This window comes from Aquarana catesbeiana, linkage group LG01 (genome assembly GCF_042186555.1).
Source record: "Aquarana catesbeiana isolate 2022-GZ linkage group LG01, ASM4218655v1, whole genome shotgun sequence".
Taxonomy (NCBI): Eukaryota; Metazoa; Chordata; class Amphibia; order Anura; family Ranidae; genus Aquarana; species Aquarana catesbeiana.
In genome coordinates, this window is record NC_133324.1 from 314,520,432 (window position 1) to 314,538,440 (window position 18,009).

At 44.6% G+C, this 18,009-nt stretch overlaps 1 protein-coding gene across 1 annotated transcript in view; it reads right to left on the bottom strand.

Moving 5' to 3' along the window:
• The window catches only part of ANKRD13A (ankyrin repeat domain 13A), a 103,787-nt gene that overhangs the window by 60,799 nt on the left and 24,979 nt on the right, over positions 1 to 18,009 (bottom strand). Inside the window, exons 5-6 of the mRNA XM_073629575.1 lie at positions 17,027 to 17,072; positions 16,726 to 16,869 (exon numbers count right to left, since the gene is read on the bottom strand). Of these exons, the coding sequence (XP_073485676.1) occupies positions 16,726 to 16,869; positions 17,027 to 17,072 (190 nt within the window). The remainder of the gene's footprint in view (positions 1 to 16,725; positions 16,870 to 17,026; positions 17,073 to 18,009) is intronic.

Sequence of the window (18,009 nt, forward strand, 5' to 3'; positions counted from 1 at the left end):
AGGAGGAATGGCAGAGGATCCCCAAATCCAGGTGTGAAAAACTTGTTGCATCTTTCCCAAAAAGACTCATGGCTGTATTAGATCAAAAGGGTGCTTCTACTAAATACTGAGCAAAGGGCCTGAATACTTAGGACCATGTGATATTTCAGTTTTTCTTTTTTATTAAATCTGCAAAAATGTCAATAATTCTGTGTTTTTCTGTCAATATGGGGTGCTGTGTGTACATTAATGAGGAAAAAAATGAACTTAAATGATTTTAGCAAATGGTTGCAATATAACAAAGAGTGAAAAATTTAAGGGGGTCTGAATACTTTCCGTCCCCACTGTATGTGCTCTTGAAACATACTCAGAAGTCTGGACTGTTCTATTAAGAATCATGGACTTCAAATCAGATCCATGGAATAGGAGAAGATTCCTCGAGGTTTGCCTGTAATGCAGCCTTACGGTGCTGGACCCTGTGTAATGGAACCCTGTGCAGGGTTTGTTCTGACCAAGGTGCTTTCCTGCAGGGTGCTATACAGGTCCAGGGGAGTGGATCCCAGATTAGGGGGGACCCAGTCTCTGAAGGTTTTTTTTTTTTTTTTTTTGGACAAAGCTCGCCTTGATGGGTGAAGATTGGACTTCTGTTATGTTCAGAGTTCTCCAGCAGGAATGGTAAGTCTGCATTTGTTTTTTGTAGTTTCTCTTTTTTAAAAGAAGAGAGTTCTGACTGTCTTCTCCCGGTGGCTACTGGGAGCAGTGTGCTGTTTAATCATGCTATGTACTCTTACTCATGTGGGCTGCTGTTTCTCCTCCAGCCACTAGAGGGCGCAGGATCACTCAGTAGTAGTAGTATTTTTATATAGGCAGGAAGGGCGGCCATGCCATGTAGCAACAGTTTCAGTAGGCCTCTGGAGACATAGCAGCAGCCCATGGATACTAACAAAGTGTGAGTACTTACTATGGGAGAACTGTGTGACAGACAAGTCATGATTATAGGCTGCATATTTATCTGGGGGGACTGTACAACTGTAAGTTGATACACCCCTGGATGGTTAGCAGTTCACAATAAAAGTGTTGTTCACTGCTCTGTAGGTAGGTGCAGTGTAGTATACATGCTTGCAAACTTGTTGCTTAAATGCATGTTTAACCACTTAAGCCCTGGACCATTTGGCTGGCCAAAGACCAGAGCACTTTTTGCGATTCGGCACTGCGTCGCTTTAACTGACAATTGCGTGGTCGTGCGACGTTGCACCCAAACAGAATGGACGTCCTTTTTTTCCCCACAAATAGAGCTTTCTTTTGGTGGTATTTGATCACCTCAGTGTTATTTTTTGCGCTATAAACAAAAAAAAAAAAAAAAGCGACAATTTTGAAATATGAATTTGATTATTTTTTACTTTTTGCTATAATAAATATCCCCAAAAAATGTATATAACATTTTTTTCCCCTCAGTTTAGGCCGATACGTATTCTTCTACATATTTTTAGAAAATAAATAAATAAAATCGCAATAAGCGTATATTGATTGGTTTGCGCAAAAGTTATAGCGTCTACAAAATAGATGGTAGGGATAGTTTTATGGCTTTTTTATTATAAATTTTTTTTTTTTTTTTTTTTTTTACTAGTAATGGCGGCGATCTGCAATTTTTATCGGGACTGCTACATTATGGCGGACACGGACAATTTTGACACATTTTTGGGACCATTGGCATTTTTACAGTGATCAATGCTATAAAATTGCATTGATTACTGTAAAAATGTCACTGGCAGTGAAGGGGTTAACCACTAGGGGGCAGTGAAGGGGTTGAGGGTATCCTAGTACGTGTTCTAACTGAAGGGGGGAGGGGGCCGCGCAGGGGAGGATGACAGATCGCCTGTTTATACTCTGTATGGACATACTGTCTGTTCTCCCCTCAGAGAACCAGAAATTATGCGTTTACACACACACAGATCCCAGTTCTCAGTGTGCCCTGAGCGTTTGCGGGAGCCCGGCGGTGATCGCGACCACCGGACACTCGCATCGGCTCCGTGGGCGAGCAGGGGGCGCCCCCTAGAGGCCGTCTATGGTACCGACGTACCATTACGGCGATACGCGCAGTCGAGCCATGTTGCCACAATACAACTGCGGCGGCTGGTCAGCATGCGGTTAAACATACACGTTTGGAAAAACATGAGCATGGGTGCATTTTAAGGAGTTGTATCTCCAGTATATTGCTTATGTGCTTGGCTAAATCCTGAAGGTCTAGTGTGGGGCCAACTGCAGTTAAGCAGGTGCTTGCTTGCAAACTAGCTGAAATGCACGGCTGCTGAAAGATATGTGTTTTTACATATTCATGGTTATACATGTTTGCATAAAGGATACATGATCATGGTTGCACAAGGATGCATGGTTGCACAAAAGTGCATGTTTATTCAAGTTTGCATAAATATATATGGTTATACATGTTTGCATAAAGATACGTGATCACATAAAGGATGCATGTTTATACACGTTTGCTTGGATATACATGGTTATACATGATCGCATAAAAGATACATGGTTGGACATGTTTGTATAGGTATACATGGTCGCATAAAGATGCATGTTTATACACATTTGCTTAAATATACATGGTTATACATGATCACATAAAGGATACATGGTTGCATAAAGATGCATGTTTATACATGTCTGCACAGATACATGTTGCATAATGTTACATAAATGCATGCTTGCTTATAGCGAAAATGCTTGTTGTTTCCATGGGCACATGTTGCATGAATTTGTGTGTACAGCGCACGCTTTCATATTTTGCCTAAATGCATAGTTGCATAAGCACATGCTTTCATAAACACAGGCTTCCATAGATGCATATTGCTTAAACACATGCTAGCATGTTTTCATTTGTACTGCATACATATGTTTATTTACATTAAGCTGTATACATATGTACTTGTTTTCCTGGGACAACATACATACCCCGTTTCCCCGAAAATAAGACCTAGCGTGATTGTCGGCGATAGCTGCAATATAAGCCCTACCCCCCAAATAAGCCCTAGTTAAAGTCCCTGTAGGTCTTATTTTCAGGGTAGGGCTTATTTGGGGGGTAGGGCTTATATTGCAGCCATCACCGACAATCACGCTAGGTCTTATTTTCGGGGAAACAGGGTATGTGCTTATTCGCATAGGACTACATGCATATGGGCTTATTTTCCTGGGTGCTAGTTTGCCTGGGGTTACATGTGTGTGCTTATTGACCTTGTACTGCATACATAAATTCATGAATGGCAAGAATACTTGTATACTTGCATGTTTGCATACCTAGGTACTTGCATACCTAAGGGGTTGCATAGAGGTAAACCAACATTGTTTTAGGCCTGCATCCTTGGAGGACTGTACAGTGCCTCGCAAAAGTATTCACCCCCTTGGCATTTTTCGTGTTTTGTTGCCTCAACCTGGAATTAACATGGATTGTTTGAGGATTTGCATCAATTTACAGAACATGCCCACCATTTTGAAGATTTTATTTTTATTGTTTAGCAAACAACAAATAGGACAAAATAACAGAAAAAGTCAATGTGCATAACTATTCACCTCCTCTAAAATCAATGCTTTGTAGAGCCACCTTTTGCGGCTATCACAGCTCCAAGTCGCTTTGGATAAGTCTCTATGAGCTTGCCACATCTTACCACTGGGATTTTTGCCCATTCCTTCTTGCAAAACTGCTCCAGCTCCTTCAAGTTGGATGGTTTGTGAACAGCAATCTTTAAGTCTGACCACAGATTTTCTATTGGAGTGAGGTCTGGGCTTTGACTAGGCCATTCCAACATTTACATGTTTCCCCTTAAACCACTCAAGTGTTGCATTAGCAGTGTGTTTGTGGTTATTGTCCTGCTGGAAGGTGAACCTCCGTCCTAGCCTTAAAAATCACACACAGGGGGGTGTGGCCTGACCTGACATGGAGACAGTCGCCTAATCTCGGAGCTCCGTCCGCCACAGGATAAAGCTGCCTAAATATAGAGGTACACACGACTCTCACCCACACTAAACTATGGGGACAGCATCACGGAACTTGTCGGCATCGCGCTCGAGATCCCCGAGAGATCTGGACGGGACACAGGGGCAGAACATCCCGGAGATGTTCCGGACGGGCAGAGGCAACATGGCGCCCTCCCGTCAGACATCGTCTCACTCCTCACAGCCGCCCGCACAACCGCAACATCAGTCAGCCACTCCGCCTCAAACGATCGACGGGGGTGAAGGGATAGAACTTAGGCCCCACCCGCCCCTGAACATCCAAGACCTCCGCTCCATAGCGGAGGACATCAAAGGTACACTGTCGGCAGCCATTTCCGACCTCAAACTTGAACTCAGATCGCTTAATGACAGGGTACAGGTGATAGAAAAGGTTACGGAAAGGCATGAGTTCACCATACAATCGGTCACAGAAGATGTAGACTTTCACACCAGGCAGATGAGGGATATGCAGAGGCACCTTGAGGACCTCGATAACAGGGGCAGAAGGCACAACTTACGCATCAGAGGCCTTCCAGAATCGATTGAAGGTGAGCAGATCTCCACAGCTGTAATATCTATCTTCAACAACCTACTTACCCGCCCGATCCAAACCCCAATAGCTATGGAACGCATCCACCGGGCCCTACGCCCTAAGGGCAGAGAGACCGACCCTCCGAGGGACATAGTCTGCTGCATCGTGGACTTTAGACTTAAGGAGGACATTCTCAAAATGGCGCGGGGCAGAACACAGATAGTGTATGAGGGAACACAGGTCCAAATTTTTCCAGACCTTTCCGGAATCACGCTCCAAAACAGGCGCGACCTCAGACCTCTGTTGGAGGCACTGAAGGACAACCAAATAGCCTATAAATGGAAATTTCCCTTCTGCCTTCAAGCCACGGCTCATGGCCGTACTGCCAGCCTCAAGGTTCCAGAAGACCTACCCCATTTTTGTGCCACCCTCGGTATCCCATCAGTGCCAGTTCCCAATTGGTACGCTGCCTTTCGCCCCCGGAATCCTACGCGGGAGCTGATGAGAGAGGATGCTATGGAGACACAAGCGCCACCGCCTGCCAGGGCACGATCTCCTTCATTGCGCAGAAACCATGCCTCACACCGTTCCAACTACCGGGCCAACAGCCCGGACCTCTCGCTGCGATCCCGAGGCCAAAGAAGAGACCGCCACAGGCATGTTTGATATGCACCTGTAGACGTCCCTCTGTCTCTTTCACGACCGATCCTGCCTGCTAGCTTCAGTTCACAGATCAAACCCCAGTTATACGTTTAATATTTTTAGTTCTACACATTTTGTTTTTTTGTTTTTCTTGTTATTCTTTTGTTTTTTCGATATGCCAGTTATTGGGGCATACTTTGGAAGCCTATCTCTAGCTATATAGAAAGGTCGCCTACGGACACCTCTGCCCTTGCACCTCTTTGAACCTTTTCCACAACATATGCTGCATGGAGAAAACTGTTCGCTCTTAGGACACTCCCATTCACCGCTCTGCAGACCGAAACTGAAGCCCACTCGGATGGATGTCCACACTCCTTCCAGCCGGAGTACAGCTGAACGTCCTCTCCCTCCCTCGCAACTACAAAACCCAGACTGCACATCGACATCGCCGCACGCGTGCGTCTCACAGGGCTCCTACGCAGTCTGCTACGGTACTTCACTACGCTGCAGAGAGGAGCTCCAACCAGCCTTTGATACCACGTCTCTTTGCATGGAGCCTGCACGCCTCTCCTCCGTATGGTCACAGTCGGGACCTCCACAGTAATCCCGGTCTTGCGATAGACAACGCACTGGCCCTTATCTACCTACTGCACCGGACTTCCTTCAGTACGGAGGACATTTCACTCCACTCACCGGCGGATCGATATGTTGGACAAGCTTCGTAACAGTGAGCACCATGCTAACGTACAGGAGTAAGAAATGACCGGTAGCTTTACTTATGTTTTTCTGCTCCCTCGCCTAATGGCAAGTTAATATGCTATCGATTCTGATGACAGGTTCAGGCTCCGGGCTCCGGGCTTTAGACCCGGCCTGGCCCGCAAGGTTACTCCAAAATGTGCTGCCACTATTTTGAATAGTATATTTTCGAGTTTGATTCTGTTAACCTTGGGAGAGGCAATTTCAGGTTGCTGTATTGGGCTCCATCCCTAATCTGCTAGCACCGACTCCCACTCCGGTGGGAAAGACAAATTACTTCCTGAGTAATTATAGCTGAATCCGACCCACACCGCATTGCGGGGCTGGGGACTGATGGACCTTAATGGGCAACACTTGGAGTCGCCTCACCTAAAGGCGTGTTTATGTTAATCTTTGTTGTTTTATTGTTTTCCATATTTTGACGTTCTGCTGACTTTCAGCACCCTAGGGTGCCCATAGTGACATCTGCACCCAGGATAGTCCCCTGAAGTCTCTTTCGCACACGTTTAAACACTTTCCTGAAGCTATATACCTCACTCATTTGCTGCATATCCTCCTGTGGCGGAGGACTGTCTACCCACCTTAGCCACACACACCCGCTCTCTTCTTCATCGCCTGGTTTTAGGTCACCTCCCACACAGGCCTGTCACAGGTCTCTACATCCCTTCAGGGACGTGGTACCTCACGCAGGTCCTGTACCCCACCGATTTACAGTTAGGGAGGTCAGTGGACATAAGGTTCCACTCCTCATCGGTATATTTCTCTTAGATCACACGGGTGTAAAATACAATACTTCTTTGGCTCATCTAAACACACCCATCCTCCCCCCTACCTCCACCCCCCTACCTTGGCGGACATGACGGACACACCTTCATCTCAGGGTCTCTCACCCTCCATGACACAGGCACTTAAACTACACTCGGTGAATATCAGAGGTCTCAATACCCCAGAAAAACGCTCGAGACTACTACTCTCCCTCCAACAGTCTCGAACGCACATTGCGCTCATACAGGAAACACACTTCCGTACAGACTCTATTCCTAAATTGCAAAGTAACTACTTCCCCTTGGCGTTACACGCCTCAAATGTGGAGGCAAAATCCAAAGGGGTCACGATCCTAATCTCAAAACACTGCCCCCTTCAGATAACAGATACGGTAAAAGACCCCCAGGGACGATATCTTTTCATAAAAGGTACCATACATCAATTACCATACATTATTGCGAACATCTATGCTCCCAACACAGGCCAAGTGCCCTTTTTCAAGCAGACTCTACAGTTGCTAGCTGGTTTCCAGACTGGAACACTTATCGTTGGCGGGGATTTCAATATCCCACTGAACCCGTCGATAGACACTTCGAATGGGTCCTCCTCCATCTCATACGGAGCCCTAAGGGCCATTAAACTCCAACTAAGTAATCTGCTTCTCCATGACACTTGGCGTACATTGCACCCCAAGGAAAGGGATTACACGTTCTATTCGCCGCCGCACGATAAGTATACCAGATTGGACCACTTCTTTCTGTCCCAGAATGATCTAAATAATCTTACCAAAGCCACCATTGAACCATCCATTCTCTCAGATCACAACCCCATCTCCATGACACTACATTTACCGACAAAGTTTACAAAGATACATATATGGCGTCTAGACAGCTCCCTACTGACAGATGAGCTCAATATTGAAAGATTGACTAGCTGTCTAACCGACTACTTTAACATAAACTCCACTACTGACGTCTCCTCCGTGACTGCATGGAATGCCCACAAATGTGTCATTAGGGGTGAATTGCTATCTATAGCGGCTAACCGTAATAAACTAAAACATGCCCGTATCATGGAACTCACCGCTCGCATACATACGTTAGAACAGGCCCACAAAGCTTCCACTGCAACAGCCTCGCTACCTGAACTGACACAGGCCAGAGAGGATCTCTTGGACGTATTGAACAAAACATTGAAGCGTAAATTCCTGCTAACACAAAAATTGTATTATGAATATGGTAACAAAGCCAGCAAGCTGTTAGCTAGAGCACTCCAATCCAAAAAGGCCTCTCATACCATTCATAAAATTACTAATGCAGTGGGGGAAGTTTTCGTTAAAAATAATGATATCTCAAAACAATTCGTACAATACTTCACCAAATTGTATAATTTATCCTCAAATCAACACACCGACGTCCCACTGAACAGAAAAACTACTCTCTTGAACTTCCTAGAACAATACGGGCCGACACCGATCTCTGCAGAAGACGCAAACTCCTTAGACACCCCTCTTACTATAAACGAACTCTCTACGGCACTGAGACAAATGAAGACAGGTAAAAGCCCCGGTCCCGACGGCCTCTCAACCTGTTATTACAAATCATTCCCTTCCCTCCTGCTACCTTAGCTTGTGAAAGCCCTTAATGCTCTGACCCCTTCCTCAGACCCCTACAATGAAATGCTTACGGCCCACATCACTCTTATCCCTAAAAAAGACAAAGATCCTACCAGAGTGACGAATTATCGCCCCATCTCCTAGCTAAACGTGGACCTCAAACTCTTCGCGAAAGCACTAGCTAACAGACTATTACCCTTCCTCCCATCTTTAATATCGCTTGACCAGGTAGGCTTTGTTCCGGGTCGAGAGGCAAGGGACAACACCACCAAAGCCCTGAACATACATCACTGGCTCACGAAAACATCTACAAAGGGATTCTTCCTCTCACTGGATGCAGAGAAGGCGTTCGACAGGGTAGCTTGGGACTACATGGAGGCCACCTTGCAGGCGATAGGCTTGCCGCCAAGCTTGCTCAGAATGATTTTAGCCCTTTACGCCGCCCCGACAGCTAGGGTTCGGATTAACGGTGGACTGTCGGACGCCTTCTCTGTATCCAATGGAACTAGACAGGGGTGCCCTCTGTCACCGCTCATCTTTATACTTACCCTGGAACCCATGTTACGCAAACTCAATGACAACCCCAATATCAAGGGGGTAGACATTCATCGCATGTCAACAGTACAAACTTGCCGCATACGCAGATGACATACTATTTATGACAGACCCCATCACATCTATCCCCAACCTTCTCGCCGACTTCAAGCTCTTTCACACCCTCTCCAACTTGCAAATTAACTTTGACAAATCCAAAGCCCTTAATATTACCCTACCCACCAATACAGTTGACCTCTGTAAACTTAATTTCCCATTCGGTTGGGAACGCTCAGCCATCTTATACCTTGGAATTCAGATCACAACTGACCTACGGAATCTGTACTCCAGCAATTTTGCTCCCCTGCTTCTATCCATCCAAAAAGACCTACAAAAATGGCATTTTGGCACCTTCTCTTGGCTGGGCAGAATCGCTATTTTGAAAATGAACGTACTTCCCAGAATCCTATATCTCCTCCACGCCATACCAATCAGGTTACCACCAACATTCTTCTCGTCTTACAAACATATCTGCAGGTCATTCATTTGGGCATCCAGACCACCGAGACTTAAATGGGACAGATTAGTCCTGCCCAAACGTCTGGGTGGCCTGGGACTCCCTGACATCAAGAAGTACCATTGGGCTTGCCATCTAACTAGATTAATTGACTGGCACAAACACCGTCTGCGAAAAGATTGGGTAGTACTTGAAGACTCCTTTGCGAATCTAACACTTGTCCACTCCCCTTGGATTCACAGTAGACATACTCCGAAAACCTTTTCTTCCCACCCTTTTATAGGTACCACCCTAACAATCTTTAAACGGGTATGCAAGACGCTCCACATAACCCCAGCTCCGGGCCCCATGACACCTATAGACAACAACCCTGAATTCCCCCCGGGTCTACTGTACAAATACCCCGCTCTGGCTACGGATAACACTCCAACAAGGGCCCACTGTTGTTTTCGAAACGGGTCGCTACTTTCCCACACAGACCTCACCAAGACACTCTCTGACTGTCACTTCCCTTTCTTCAAGTACCTTCAGCTGCGACATTTCCTCCAACCCCATACAAGAGACAACCCCTATGGCAGAGATCGCACCCCGCTGGAACTCCTATGCTCCGATACAGATCCCCAAGATCACTTGATAGCCACCACATACTCCCTCCTGTTCTCTCAACATAACCTCAAACAAGACAAGCTAGTTCAACAATGGGAGACAGATCTGGCACTAGACCTTTCCGCACAGGAATGGGATTCCATTTTCACTATCATGCACAAGGGGTCCATGAGCGTCTCCACACAAGAGAACAGGTATAAACTGTTCTCTCGTTGGTATAGAACACCTGACAGGGTCCATCACTTCTGTCCAGCCGTCCCCCCAACCTGTTGGAGGTGTGGCTCCTCCAAGGGCAACCTACTGCACATATGGTGGGAATGCGATCTCATACAGCCGTTTTGGAAGGAAATCCACCGGCTGATCACTCAAATATCCTCGTACACACACGCCTTCACCCCTGCAAGATACTTACTCCACCACACCTCAGTCTCAACAAGATCCTACAAAAAGTCACTCACCATACATTTAGTCAATGCAGCCAACCTCTGCATCCCTGCTTTCTGGAGGAATACGACACCCCCCACAATCTCAGACTGGTTCCGGAGGGTAGATAAAATAGCCGAGATGGAAAAAATTATTAGCCAAGCCAATGATAACACTGACAAATTTAACACCACCTGGGCATGCTGGCTCCACTTCCGTCGACCCCACTCCACCATTATCCCCCCTACCACTTCCTCACAGACACCACTTTAAGCACATATGCCCTGACACCCTGAAACCCAACCTCCGCTGTGCCGCCTACCCTACCTCCTGTCCCTTTCTCTTACCCATTTCCAACTTCATTCTGAGACATACTCACACCTTCTCACAGACATATTCCAACAATATCTTCCTGCCTTCCCTGATACCTGTCAGCTACAAACCAGGTCACTCAGTGGATCTGCATTTCCATACACATCTCGTTTTAGCGGTTGATCCCACTCTACTTACCGTCTTCAGTTCCCGACCCATTCACAGTAGTGGTCCCATTAGGGGTGAATGGAACCGGGAAATGCCCATGACATTCTCGATGTGACTGTTGCTGTTCTCATGATTCCACCCTTTAGAACCATTTTATTATCTTTTAATTTTCGCTACAGCTCGAGGAATCCTAGTTACTTCTAAACTTCATGTGCATTGACGGGAATTGATTTATTGTTCAGCTCCAACGTGAAGATTACTATGGCATTTATAGATATGCTCGCAACTGTTGTACACTTACTGCATGAGATGTATGTCACGTATACTTTATACATCTGTAAAATTTAATAAAATCTTTTTGAAAAAAAAAAAAAAAAATATCACACACAGAGTGGTACATGTTTTGCTTAAGAATATCCCTGTATTTAGCACCATCCATCTTTCCCTCAACTCTGACCAGTTTCCCAGTCCCGACTGCTGAAAAACATCCCCACAGCAAGATGCTGCCGCCACCATGCTTCACTGTGGGGATAGTGTTCTTTGGGTGATGTGATGTGTTGGGTTTGCGCCAGACATAGCGGTTTCTTTGATAGCCAAAATTTAAATTTTAGTCTCATCAGACCAGAGCACCTTCCTCCATACATTTTGGGAGTCTCCCACATGCCTTTTCGCAAACTCAAAACATGCCATTTTGTTTTTTGCTGAAAGTAATGGATTGCTTCTGGCCACTCTGCCATAAAGCCCAACTCTATGGAGCGTACGGCTTATTGTTGTCCTATGTACAGATACTTCAGTTTCTGCTGTGGAACTCTGCAGCTCCTCCAGGGCTACCTTAGGTTCTTTGTGCTGCCTCTCTGATTAATGCCCTCCTTGCCCGGTCCGTGAGTTTTGGTGTGTGGCCGTCTCTTGGCAGGTTTGCTGTTGTGCCATGTTCTTTCCATTTGGTTATGATAGATTTGATGGTGCTCCTAGGGATCATCAAAGATTTGGATAATTTTTTATAACCCAACCCTGACTTGTACTTCTCAACAACATTGTCCCTTGTTTGGAGAGTTCCTTGGTCTTCATGGCAGTGTTTGGTTAGTGGTGCCTCTTGCTTAGGTGTTGCAGCCTCTGGGGCCTTTCAAAAAGGTGTGTATATGTAATGACAGATCATGCGACACTTAGATTGCACACAGTTGAACATCATTTCACTAATTTAGTGACTTCTGAAGGTAATTGGTTGCACCAGAGCTTTTTATGGGCTTCATAACAAAGAGGGTGAATACATACACACATGACAATTATGTCAGTTTTTTATTTCTGAAAAATAGTTTATGTATCCATTTTTTTGAATTTTACTTCACCAACTTAGACTATTGTGTTCTGATCCATCACATATAATTGAGATTAAAAAAAACATTGAACTAAAGGCTGTAATGTAACAAAATAGGTAAAAAGCCAAGGGGGGTGAATACTTTTGCAAGGCACTGTATATTAGGTTGGATAATATAGTTGCTGCATTATTTACCAAAATGGTTCCAGAAAAGAGAGGCAGCCGGGGGAAGCAGGGGCATCACTCTCAGGTTCAGGGGTCTGGCGTTGTCCACATCTCCCGATGGACAGTGGTTTCGGGTGCATCTGAGCCACTGTGGTGTTTGGCATTGCCATGTTACCTGGCGCACTCATTTTTCATCAGACTGAGGCCGCATCACCTTGATCATGCCTGATCTCGGTTGATCTAAGCCTAAGCAGGATCAAGCCTGGTTAGTATATAGATGGGATACTGCCCAGGGTTTCCAGATGCTGTAAGCTGTACCCACCTGGGTAAGGGAGGCATCTGAGGCTGCTGGGTTTTGAGAGTATCTCAGGCCAGCAAATCTTAGGGTAGTCTCTGAGGTGGTTTGTTCCATCTTTAGCCGGCAGAAACCTGGTAGGTTAAGTGCACCTCTTGGGACTGTCTGGGTCTGTCACAGAGTCGTCAGTCTTTTGCCTTGCATTTGCTCTTGGAGCAGAACTTATGGGCTCGTTATTGTGAGACAATTAAATGGTAGCAGTTCCAAAGCCAAATAGGGACATGAGGTCTATCTTAAGATCTCAAGCTGCTGAACATCCTTCTGTTTCAGATAGGCTAGCCTGTTCAGTGATGACCTCTCTGCAAGAGGTAGATTTCGGGGTCCATAATCATCTGTAAACGGACATCTTCGTGTGGCGGTTTGTTTCCAGGCTCAAAGATTTCTGTAATTACAGTGGAAAGACTTTTTTTTTTTGTGAATCTTCCCTTTTGGTTGGCCACAGCTCCAGAGGGTTCTCAAAGCATCTAGCACCTGTGCTGGGCTTGCTGAAGACACCTCATTTTTTGCTCAGGAAGCAGTCAATTCCAGGGGTTCCTTTGATATATTTCTACCAGAGGAAGCTATGTTTAGGTCAAAGCACGTTCTCTACATACAACCCTACTGCAGGTCTTGGTAGAGATTCATTCTCTGTCTGGAACTTGAAGATCCAGGCATTGCATTGCCGGAAGGCTCTGTTTCCGGGGTGTTGCAGAGCAAAAACTGGTGCTTGATATTCTTCCTTTTCAGGAAATTGGAAAATAATAAACCACTGATGCCAGTCTCTCTAAGTTGACTTGAGGCTGGCTACAGTTCAGTGGGCTTGGTCTCCACAGGAAAGAATACTGTTCAATAGCTTGGAATGTTTGGCCAGTATGCCTTGCTCTGGATTATAGGACAAACCTGTTGTAGTAGGTTCAACCTGGAAATGCCTCTGCAGGTATAATTAATTAGATAGACACACATACATAATATTATAAAAATTATATATATATATATATATATATATATATATATATATATATATATATATATATATATATATATATATATATATATATATATATACATACACACATACTCAACCACCAGGGCGGCACCAGAGGTCATGCAACTCAGGGGAGGTGTACCACATTCTGTCTGGGACAGTACAAGTGCTGTCTCTATTGTCAATACATATTCCAGGTATAGGATAGTGGCAAGGGGAACTCTACAAGGGAATTTACTAGATTCCAAGTTCTACAACAGTTTGGGACAGGTGTGTCCGGGACAAGAGTCCCACTGCCAATAAGGGTACATGTACTGGTAACGCCTTAAGGTCTGGTTCTCCCTTATTTGACATTTATTTCCCCGTTTCAGATTCTGCCACATCTTTTGCGAAGAATCTGTAAGGTGGTAACTGACATTAGTGTTGGCAGAGTTAGCCCAGGGGGGCTTGGTACACAGGCATAGAGCGTCCTGCGGGGGTTGCTCCTTTGGACACTCCCAGTCCAGCGGGACCTGATGGTCTTAAATCCTATATCTCATCACTGTTGAGCCTCTGGAAGCCAGCTTCGGGGAACTTAAATTACAGGATTTTTTTGCCTGGGGTGAAGCCAGGAAGTGGCACTCGCAGAAATATGTAGGTGGGAGAGGTTTTCCCTCTCCAATCGGTAGAGGAAAGGAGTTTAGCCTTAAGTACCGTTAAGGGTCAGAGTTCGTCCCTATCCATTTTTTTCCAGGGGCCGTTGTTTCTCACTCCTTGTTCCATACCGCATACAGCATGTACCTTGGACAGTCCCGCCTGTCAGGCCATTCTTGTGTCCTTGGGACTTGACATGATCTTGACTGTCCTTGCAGAGGCCATTTTTTGAACCAATCGGGGGATTCTGTTGGTTGCCATCACTTCACGAAGTGGCATGTCAGAGTTGGCAGCTCTTTCATGCAAGGAGCCATTCTTGGTCTTGCATCATAAAGGTGATGTTGCGTCCTCATCCATTTTTATTGCCTAAAGTGGTTTCTAGTTTTTCACTTGAATCAGGATAGTGTCTTACCTTTTATTTTTCTCCTAATCCACAGTTGGCAGGAGAAAGATCGCTACCTAATCTAGAGGTAGTTCAGACGATCAGGGCCTACTTGAGTTGTCGGCACAAGTTTGGAATCCTGGTTTGTGCTGCCAGAAGAGCCCAGGAAGGGCAGGCGGCATCCAGGTCGAATATTTAGCAGTGGATCTGTCAGTTCATCAATGATGCCTATGGTTTAAATGGCAAAAAAATATTTTTTTTCCGGGGAGAGATTCTCTACCAGGTGTGGGAGTATCTTGGGCCATCCATCATCCGATGTCAGTGGCCCAGGTGTACAAAACCACTATTTGGTCTTTTGTTTATACATCTACAGGTTTAACAGGTTGATGTCAATCACGTAAAAGATACTGCCTTAGCAGTATGGCCTCAGCATATTACAAATAGCAGAGAAGGTCCTTCTTTGGTGGCAGTTTCTATGATGGTGTCTCCCTTCCCTCAGGGGCATTGCTTTGGGACATCCCAGATAGTAATTACTAACACTGCTTTGTGTCCCATGATGTATGATAAAGAAAAAAGGATTTTTCCTACCGCTTACCTGTAAAATCCTTTTCTTGGAGTACATCATGGGACAGAGGCCCCGCCCCTCTTTTGGGAATGGCTTTCTACAAAACTGAGGTACTTCCTGTATAGGAGGGGTTATATAGAGGGGGGACTTCCTGTCTTTTGGGTGTGCCAGTGTCCATTCACCTATAGGTGGTGTATAACCCAGATAGTAATTACTATAGCTGCTCTGTGTCCCGCGATGTACTTCAAGAAAAGGATTTTACAGGTAAGCTGTAGGAAAAATCCTATTTTTCACTGACACTTGCTCCAGCTGTCAGCACTGGATAAACTGTATATAGCAAAATCTACATACAGTATGCAGTGCTGTGTTCTGGCAACAGTACAGGGACTTCCCTTCTGGTTCCTAGTTTGACTGAGCGTTGCTCAAACGTTCACAGAAAACTTTCGACTGCTCGACTATTTTGTTCCAGGAACATGAAGTCCCTGTACCACCGCAAGTAACTGATGAAATTTACACTTTTCCAGTGTGGACAGCAGGCACATCTGTTAGTAAAGGAAATAGCTTGTTTGGGACAAACTGTTTAAAGTTGAATGAAACCTGGGGTTAGACTTTAAAAAAAACGTAAAACTCTCCAAAAATTATAGATTTTCTGAAAGACCCTATAGAATACATAAACTGGCATCAGCTGCAAGTATTTATGTGAACGATATTTGCAATATGGTTTATCAAAGTTCTATTTTCAGTTAAAAAAACAAACAAACAATCAAATTGATTTTAGTTCACACAAACACTTTATAGTACCCAAGTGAGCCCTTCTGGGTTCATACTACCCAGGATGTTCGCTGATCACCTCATGCTCTCCAATGTCACACCTGCCACGATGGCTACAGGCACCCAAAAGAGAAAGGTAACTCCAGGACACAGGAAAGAGTCAGGGTGGTAGCTCACTTGCAAGTGATTAGGCAGCATTATAGTCGGAATGTATGTGAAAGCAAACAGTTGGGAATGAAATGTAAACAAGCTCTTGACTGCTATAACAGTCAGGAGTTTGTTTACATGGCGGCACTGTCATAACCCTTAAGCCAGCAGCAGTGAAGGCTTAAAGGTTTTTTTTTTTAAGAACAAAAGCTCCCAAATGAGCCTGCGTCATCAACCTGGAAAACATCTGTAAAGGCTTGTTTTGGATAAAGTGGGGTCAAGAGTCAAACCCTTTGTCAGGTTTCGATGTCTTTATCCCTGCTTGGGAGATTCACTCCTCTATTTTTACCCTAATGAACATGGTCACTAAGAAAGAAGTGAAGGGAAACCCACAAAATTGAGCTGTCATATGTTCCCGAGACAAGATAGGAGTTCCATTCACTGTGGAAAGATTTCCTTTCATTCCCGTTGCTTCTCCAGAACAGAAAGTAAAGGGAAACCTCTCCAGCGAAACAAAGGCTTTACTTTTGGAATGGCAAGGGAAACAGGAAATCCTGCCAAATATATATATATAGCTCACCTTCCTCTTTAAATATAAAGCTATGCTTTCCTCGGATCCAGCTCATGTTCTCAAATCCCAGCAAGGTGGCATCGACTCGAAGTTTGGCTCCACTCTTCCATATCCGACAGATATCGCTGGGACACATTCTTGATAAAAGGGGAACTAAAATAGAACAAAGGGCAAAAAGTTTCTACAGCTGGGACTACTACAAATACATGAGCTTACAAAATACAACTAGATACATATGAAACTAAAAAATAGATTTTATTGTGTTTTTTTTTTTATTTATTTTTTACATTGAAAATGCATTTGAGCTTACCCCAGCTTGTAAACTCCCACTTCATTTCCACATAAAAATCAGAAGCCTTAAACAAAAAGACAAAAACAAAAATATCAGAAAATGTTCATTTGAAAGTATAGCAGAAAATCAAGCAAAATTATTTGAATGCTGAAAAAAAAAAAAAAAGCCCAAAATAATCTGAACTTGCAGGTGGGGAATAACATAAAACAAATATACAAGGGTAAAAACCAGTGGTGGCTGAATTTAATATTTTTAGGATTCCCTAAGAGTATGAAGCTTGATTTACTAAAGGCGTTCATCAAGCAAAGTAAATAAGGTGAAACTGTGTTCAGAATAAAATATTCAAGTCTGGGGGAAATGAGAAAGAAAGTTTCCCTCAATACCCAATCATCAGAAACTTTTCCTGATGATTGGGTATTGAGAGTGAACACCGCTACAACCTATTCACAAACATTTACTTCTTTAGGTAAATAACCTTTACTCCTTAAGTAAATGAACCAAAATTGGCTTCAGATACACAACTGCACGCAGGCTGTGACACTGACAAACACTATAGCCATGGAAATTACAGCAAAAAACTGTGGATGTTAAGCCGTTCCTTGTCATACCTGAAGGGTCAATTCTAAATTTGTCGCTATAAGGCAACTATTTTATTTTTGTTGTTTTGAATTATTTGGTTTTTTTACGTCGGACCATCAATGCCTTGTTAAAGTGAGTGTTATTTTAATTTTTTTTTAAAATGACTTTAGTAACAAACATGTTATACTTACCTGCTCTGTGCAATGGTATTGCACAGAGTGGCCCGATCCTTCTCTTTTGGGGTCCCCAGCGGCGATCTTGGCTCCTCCTCTTCTTTTGAAGGACTACCATAGCCAGCTGCTGGCTATGGGGAGACCGTAGTCCCGCACTCCCAACCTGTGCGTCTCTGGAGCCGCGCTCCACAGACTTACACAGCGGGACTTAGGCCCACCCCCTCTGATCTTTTCTCCCCTCTCTTCCAC